Below are 8,877 nucleotides of genomic sequence, written 5' to 3'. Positions count from 1 at the left end.
AATGGTGGGGGCAAAGGCAAGCAATAATCTCATGCAACCGTAGAAGGAAAAAAGGAATGGTCCATGAGGTCATGGAAAGAAAGAAAGGTTGCTCCAAGGACGACAACAGTGAAAGAGACATAAAGTTGTAAACATAGAAGGAGAAAAGATGACAAAGAGAGGAGTGGGCGATGAAAACAAACTGATCACTTGTGTGAGATCATCAAATGGTGGAAGGCAACACAAATCCTGAAGCCAAAATGAGAAGAGAAACAAGTCATGGCTACACAACCCCACTAAAATTACTAAGCTTATTAAATAATTAGATACACATAATTCTTGACAATATATAATAAATGATATAACTATTAATTAATTATGTGAATAACACCGATTGAGTTTGAGTTTTTTTTTTTTTTGGTTTTTATACAAAATCGTAAAAATTTGACGCAAATCCAAAATACAAAATATTGAATGCTCAAAACTCAACCTAATACCAAAAAAACCCGGATTTTTTGGGTCAGTTCAATTGGATTTCCAGTTCAGATCAAATATACCAATTTTGTTGCCCACCCTTAATTACAACTAACTATTTGCCAGTTATATAACAAATTTTATTTCCTCCAATTAAACCGCCACATAAATATACCACCACTGTTGCATTAACTTTTTTATTTTTATTTTATATTACCTGAAACACATATTCCAGTAGCTTATACAACTATAAGTATAAAGTATCCAACACCATTGACTTTGGAAACTTTTGCACACCCTAAAAAGTAGGGAATAAAAATATGTTTGTCTGTGATTAATAATTATTCTAACCGATAAAGCATGGTCGACACTTTCACATTGTTTATGGACTTGTTTACTAGAAGCCACAAGATGATAGCAAGAGGGTGGGTCGATGAGACCTTCAAATATCAACCACTTATATAAATGCAAAATCTCATTATTGCCTTGGCGCAACGGTATTGTAACAATAGGATGATATCCTTTCCCCGGACCCCACATGGCGGGAGCTTCGTGCACCGGGCTGCCCTTTATTGTAACAATAGGATGATAATCTCTTATGGGATTTTGCAATAACCCACTGCCAATAGAATAGAGCAAAATATACAGGTGCAAGAAATAGTAAAATTAAAAGCAAGCTATCTTTTAAAACTTAAACCACATTATCTTGTTGGGTAAGTTAATTTTTTTTATCAGTATATTATATTTGCATCATTCTCTTCTAATAAGAACATGACTCTTGATGAGTCAAATGTGAAACTGTCTTCAAGACAATTGGAACCTTTGCCCATCATCAATTCCATATTAAATTGTCCCTTCTCATGGACAAGATATTGCAGAGAATAACTAACTATGAAAAAAATGGATTTTTGTGCAGCGTCATCTTTTCAATGGATAAGATACAAAAGAAATGAAGAAAGGTCAGTAGCCACTAGGCATTCCATGACATTTTGCTCTCTAGATCGATTCAGAAAAGTTGTTGAAATTTGGACATAACAGATATGCGATGAAATTGTCATTCCCAACTATATTTCCATATAAATTTTATCCCTCCGATAAACAGTATACAAGCTGTATCACTAATAGTATTCAAGCCAATTAAATAAGTTTTATTACATCAATTCAAGTTATCTCTTGTACACCTACCACTTTGATCACTTCAACTAGTATAACTGTAAGAGCTACTTGATCTAATATTACGAATAAATTTATAATTCCTGAATAAATCATATATTATTAGCATCAGCTCTTTCTAGATTGTTGATTATATAGCTTATATAAATATATTTTGTCTTTTTTATTTACTTTATTTCGTCAACATATAGCTAACTGTAATTAGCATGAATGTACATCAGAAGAATCTGTAAGGGCAACTTAATGTAATACGATAATTTATTCCATATTCAGCTATCACTAGTAAAGGGGCAACTACAAATATGCATAGTTTTGAAAAGTAGCGGTCTAGGCTGCAAATACAGCTGCCTAAGTGGTTCTGGAACGGAACTATATATGGTACAATTTGCATATGCAGTTGAAAGGAAAGTCTATTTGGTTCATTTGAACCAATTCACACTAGACCATATTTATCTAAAAGTTTAAACCCTAAGTTTCCTTATTTGGTAGCTTCTATCATGTAATTATTAACTTAAAATTTTGTTTTATAAGTGATAAACACTTTTATATAAATTATTAATTATATGCATGTTACTTATACATCATCTATTTTACATTGTTGATTAATATTTGATTGTTATACTTCAAATGTTTTGCATTGTAGCATCGTATATTTTTTCTATATGGAAGTATGAATCAACTGTGTTGACTAATAGAATATATTGAATATATTTTAGTCATCTTTATCATATAAATATTTCAATACTAACTTAGAACCTTGCTGGTATTATGGAAGCATACTTAGTTTTCTATATAGCACTTTTTTCACAATGGAACCAAGCATACCTCATCGGTGAAGGCAAACTTCCATTTATCCTGTTGCCATCGTCTCCCAAGAACTATAATGCCAACAACAGCAGCAGCCACTATGACAGACCAAAATGTATTAGCTTCCTTTGCTTGGTGATAAACGGATGCTGCATGCCTCTTCCACCATGCTTGGCAAGGAAGCTCAGGTCCACCAGATTCATCTTCATCATCTATTTTTGGCTCCTTAGAAGAGTCTGTATTCACATCCAAAGATTCATTAGTCTTAAATTTAATGTCACTTCTATGTGTTCCAGAATGACTAGCAACAGAATCAGGATCAGCAAGTACAAACTGCTCCATTCCAACCAAGGTAGACTTTTGGGATCCCTTGGCCTCTTCCAATCCCATTTCACGGACAGAAACTCTCTTCCCCTCATCAAAATACTCAATTCCATGCAAGTCATCTTTGGATTCAGTCTGCAAATGATATATGCCATCATCAGCATCAACCATTCCAGGGTTTCCATTATGTTCCTCTGGACCACCAGAGATCTCATTTGTATCCGGTTGTATTGGGAGATTTTCATGCTCACTGGGTGGAAAAACATAGTGGCCAGACATGAATAATGCAGCAGCAGATGACTCAGGATTACTTACGCTCTCCATCACTTCACTTTCATCGGCAGGATCAACATCAAGTGGACTAGGTGCAGCGGCATAAGTAGAAGCTGTGAGGGATACAACTTCCCAGTCAGCTCCCCTAGAGGTACCCTCCTCCTCTCCTACTTTTTCATCATCCGCCATTCCAAAATAAAAAATTCACTAGAAATTCTGGAAAACATTATTCTAGTTTAGGACAGTTAATAATGTTCAAATCAAAGTGAGATTTGATGTTTAAATCTATCCAAATGAACATTAGAAGAGAACAAAAAAAAAAAAACGCACGAAATATGACTTTATAATAAGGTCTAAATCAAAATGAGATTTTGATGGCTAAACATGCACAACCGACATAAAATCAAAAACAAACAACCGTTATCGTCCATTTGATCTAGATTCTATTTCCTACTTAGAAGAATCCAGTTTAACTCATCGAAATTAAATTGAGAGGCCACATTCAAATCTGAAGAAATAAAACACAAAGTGATGTTATTTTTTCTTTTGAAATAAAAACCTCGCAATCAATGCAATCAACCGATCTGCAAATCACGTTTACTTCGTCTTTTGAACATAGCATACGACTATTCCAATATCAATAACGAAATGGCAACAAATAAGGAAAACTTAATTTCCTGCATCCTCCAAATCCCAAACAGCAATCCTAGAGTCTCGTCGATGAAAATGCACAACAAAATAAGTTGAAAAACCAGATCCAACTCCTTAAAAAAAAAAAAAAAAAAATGGCATCCCTCTCCTTAACAGAAAAACGAGTTTCGAAAGATGGATCGATAGAACGAAAACACAAAAGGAGATCTTTACCTCCAAGAAAGAGACCTTCGGGAAGCAACGAGACGGAGAAAGAGGGAGAGATTGGCGCTGAGAAGGAAAGGAAAGGAAAGGAAAGGATTAGGGAAAACTAAAAAACCGCTTCAGCGGGTGACGGCTATGCGATAACCGGTTCGACCAGTCTTTTCGGGTTTGGATTTTGGCGTGGATTTCGGATTAATATGAGGGGCGGAATGAAATTTTCCATGAATCACTAATAAATCACAATCTAGTTTTTTTTTACAGTAAACTGAAATTAATTTTTTACACATAAAATATATTTAATATCTACAAAACTTTTTTCAGTTTTATTTTCTTATTTGAGATTTGAACAGAATTTTTATATTTTATACTTTTGTTATACCACAACTGATCTTAGATTTTATATTACCTTACGTAATATTTATTATAATTTAAAATGCATTCATTTCATTATAAAACGCTTTTATTTAATAGCGAAAAATCCCATTAAAATATCTGTTGTATTTTATCTCAAATTACTAAATAGATTTAGAAGTGAAATATATTATGTGAGCTATGCTTAAAATAAAATAAAATAAACAAGTCCTTGGGAAACGCTTTTCATAATTAACTAAGTATTCATGGATCAAATTTTAATTACAGTGTACACTGCGTATTATTTTTTTCAGTGAGAAATGACTATGGAATGTTGGCTGCGAAATAATGTGACATTTACTTTTCGATGATCCCTGAGAAAATTTTTTTTATAAAATTAAATTAATCACTTTTTAAATTAATTGATTTAAAAAATTATATATTTTTCATTAATAAAAATAATAATAATAATCACACACTTATATACACCTTTATAGGATGGTATAGGATGGTACTAAGGCCATCTTCAATGCAAAAACTTTAAAAAGTAAATTATATATTTTTTAAATATCACATCATTGCCGTATCAAAAATATAAAATCTCACTCTTCTCTCCTCTTAAAAAATCCAATAACGTTTGAATGAGTCACACGCTCAACAATTGACATATTTTTAAAAAAATCTCTAAAATAGGTGTCACCTTTTTATATTATATGTTATATATAATAAAATAAGTTAGTTAATAAATGAATCTTTCACTAATCACACCTGTAGCGTGTCCATATGTGATCAACCAAATTTGTTTGAAGTTGATGATGTACTTAACTATCAAGTAGCTTATAGTGTCTCTGAAGATATTTTTGAAACTCTTGGATAGAGCCATAAAATATTTATGTCGAAAGATCTCCTTCATCATCATCCGACCAATTGATTGTTGCATCCCCTCATCTTTAATAATCATGGTGTACAAAATAATATATGTATATATGATATTCTTCAAGTTATTTTTGTATCAAAATCATCTTAGATCTCTGATCATTGCCCAACAAGATTGGAGCACCCCAAATATTAGTTCGACGTCCTTTCTTGCAGTCTCCTATATTTGCTTAAACATCGTTCTCTTGGAATTCTAGGGGCATAGAAAGCTCTTGACGAAGTAGCCCATTCTAGATAGATTCCATCAGTTAGATAGTACCCTTTTATATAGTGTGTGTTGTTTATTGTAAAATTAACTTTCAGTGTGTTTACTTGTAGGATGTTGTTGAATAAAAGTGATTCATTAAACACATAGATATCATTGCGATTCCAAAAAAGGTGTGTCATATCTATAAATCTGTAGATGCGACCACTTCAAGCATAATTGTTGGACCCCTATGATCACCTCCAGGAAGCTACCTTTTCAAACAACGAGGTAATTTCTCTATTTCCAATGCATACAATCAAGACTACCCAACATGACAAGGAAGTCGTGTCTCTACTAATGTATTTTCAAGAAAATATTGGATGTCAAAAACATTAGGCCTTCTTAAGTATTGTGGCCTAAATACTTCAATCACACACTGACAGAAGGTGATTAAGAAATCTAGAATAGTTGTTTCACCCATCCACAGGTACTCATCACAAATATCAATAGGGGATCCAACACCAATTGACGGATAGCGATCGTGCATTTCTGAATGGGTGACAAATCACATCTTCCCACTGCATCGACTCGCTAGAAGAACTTTGAGCTGGTTAAAGTTTCATTTCTTCATGCTCAAGTAGCATCAGCGTCATCATCTAAATTTGCCAAAAAAATTATCCACTATTCGCGGATAATAGAATGCCTAGAGCAATTGGAATCGTGAGACATTTGAAATAAATGAAGACTATCAATGTGGTTTGAGAAGACAATATTAGTTGAATGAAGGATTCTAGCTTCTATACATGAATATATAGAAGCTTTTATAATGGCTAGTTTGTAACGACTACTTTTATAATAGCTACTTTGTAACAACTACTTTTATAATAGTTAGTTTGTAATTGTTAGTGCAGGGAGTACCAGATGATCAAACTAGGATTTTGATAATGGCAAAGGGTTGAAGTTAAGGTTGTGAAATTTTCTAATGAGTTGACTAAGTGTGCATGTAACATAGGAAAGTCCTAGTTGTAGATATGCAAAGGAAGTCCTGGTCAAAGGACTGGACAAGAAAGTTCTGATGAGGAAGACTGGGCAAGGAAGTCCAAGTCAAAAGGACTAGGCATGAAAACTTGACAGATCAGAGCACCAAGCGGGAAAGTCTAGGCAGATCTGGAGGACTGTGAAGGTGCCTGAAATTCTGTCCTGTTCAATTTTTGCTAGACAAAAATTTTCCAGGGATGGAACTATTGGGTTACAAAGGTGCAAACATAGTCCCACATCTAAAACACATGGGAAAGATCATGAGTTTAAAAGGATGGAAAGTATCTCCATTGGTATGAGGCATTTTGGTGAGAGCCTAAGAGCAAAACCATGAGGGCTTAGGCACAAAGTGGACAATATCATGCCATTGTGGAGATACAAACATTCTTTAGACCCAACAAGTGGTATTAGAGCGAGACCGCTCTTCACCGGACTAACCGCCGGATGAGCCATGATCCGGATCTAACCATGTGGGTTGAACCTTAAAAACAAAGAAAGTAGGGGCTCTCGTGTTTGAATCATGAAGTCCTGGTTGCTGCTGGGCAGGAAGTCCTAGTAGGTCGGGTAGACCGAGGGGCATGAAGTCCTGGTTGCGGCTGGGCAGGAAGTCCTAGTAGGTCGGGTAGACCGAGGGGCATGAAGTCCTGGTTGCGGCTGGGCAGGAAGTCCTAGTAGGTTGGGTAGATCGAGGGACATGAAATCCTGGTTGCGGCTGGGTAGGAAGTCCTGGTTGCGGCTGGGCAGGAAGTCCTAGTAGGTCAAGATAGACCGAGGGGCAGGAAGTCCTGGTGGGTCGAAGATTCAGACATTAAATGGAGGCTTTCCATTTGAGGGGGGGTCTGTGGTCCTTTGTTTGAAGGGGGGGGGGGATTGTTGGGTTACAAAGGTGCAAACATAGTCCCACATCTAAAACACATGGGAAAGATCATGGGTTTAAAAGGATGGAAAGTATCTCCATTGGCATGAGGCCTTTTGGGGAGAGCCCAAGAACAAAACCATGAGGGCTTAGGCCCAAAGTGGACAATATCATGTCATTGTGGAGATACGGACATCCTTTTGGACCCAACAGGAACCTTTCCAAGCAACCTACATCTTCGATCAGACATGTGCTTGATTGATCAAGCGAGTTCTTGACCAATCGAAGCACACCTTGATCGAAGTATAAGATCGCTGGACTCTTGTGTTGGTATTCAAGATTCATACAAAGAAAACAACTTACACAGCGGAATAAATAAATTGTACCTTTCCTTTGTAGATCATATAGAAGATGTTTGTTACTCGAAGACCTCTTGATCTTCTGTTGTATTTCTCTCCTCTTCTTAGACGTCATGTGGGCGACAATCTACCAAGAGAAACCACCCAACTCCTTCTTGCTTCCAAGCCACCGGCCACCAAGGGAGAACCAAGGCTAGGAGCACTTCTTCCTTTCTTCTAAACCGCCGGCCACAAAGAAGAAGAAACCTCTTCTTCTTCTTTCTCTTCCTCTTCTCTTGGGCACCGACCCTAGTAAGGAAGGGAGGAGGTGCTAGGGCGCCGGCCCTAGCACAAGGAAGGGAGGAGGTTGTGAAGAGGGTGCCGGCCCTAGCTATAGAGAACAAAGAGAGGGGATGTGAAGAGGGCGCTGGCCCTAGGAGGCTAAAGATAAGAAGCAAAATTGTGTTCTTGAGCCTGCCCTTCTCCTCTCCTTTTATAGCTTCGCCATCTTAGAAAGTTTAGAAAAAAATTAACAGAATTAATATAATTTTATTGGATAACAAAATTAACATAATTTTGTTGGATAACAAAATTAACATAATTATGTTTAGGATTAACCAAATTCTTAACAGAATTCTAACAGAATTCTAACAGAATTCTAATAGAATTTTTAACAGAATTCTTAACAGAATTATAACTGAATTCCAACTGAATTCTAACTGAATTCTTAACAAAATTTTTAACAGAATTCTAACAGAATCTTATCAGGTGGATACGAGGCTTTATCCAGAGGTTACAACAGGGACCTAGAGGAGGAATTGATTTAGGCCTCCTGATGGGCTTGGGCTTCCTGTGTTCTCCCTGAACACCCAACTCAAGTCCATCAATAATAATCCATACCACTAAAGGGTTATTATTGAACTAACGCACAAATCCCATATTACAATATGGACTCCTTCTTATTATGAGTGCATTATTCTCCCTGTGTTTAAGATATCGTATGTCCATTAATTAATTGAATTACTAACAACTCAATTAATTAACTTCTAATTCCGAGAGTAGTACCACTCAACTTTATTATCATGCGGACTAAGTCCACTTGCAGGGTTTACATGATAATCCTTATGAGCTCCTCAAGGGGACATCATCAACTTAAATAATTAGGACACAGATTCCTTCTATAATCAACAACACACCATATACATAGTATTATCTCCCAACTCATCGGGCCTATTGATTTAACGAATAAATCTCACCCTTTAATGAATTAAAGAAAATAAATACTA

At 35.8% G+C, this 8,877-nt stretch overlaps 1 protein-coding gene across 1 annotated transcript; it reads right to left on the bottom strand.

Annotated features, from left to right (window-relative positions):
- Positions 1 to 2,451: 2,451 nt before the first annotated feature.
- LOC141816823 (ATG8-interacting protein 1-like) lies at positions 2,452 to 3,954 on the bottom strand (the record flags this gene model as incomplete). The annotated part of the gene is made up of 2 exons (XM_074704550.1): positions 3,895 to 3,954; positions 2,452 to 3,246 (listed from the first exon to the last, which is right to left on the bottom strand). A coding segment is annotated over exon 2 (768 nt), but the record flags the coding sequence as incomplete, so codon positions are not given.
- Between the last annotated feature and the right edge of the window lie 4,923 nt (positions 3,955 to 8,877).

This window comes from Curcuma longa, unplaced genomic scaffold, assembly GCF_044706935.1.
Source record: "Curcuma longa cultivar G26 ecotype Majalengka, Jawa Barat unplaced genomic scaffold, ITB_CL_G26_1.1 contig_18338, whole genome shotgun sequence".
Taxonomy (NCBI): domain Eukaryota; kingdom Viridiplantae; phylum Streptophyta; class Magnoliopsida; order Zingiberales; family Zingiberaceae; genus Curcuma; species Curcuma longa.
This window is presented reverse-complemented; position numbering and strand designations above follow the sequence as displayed.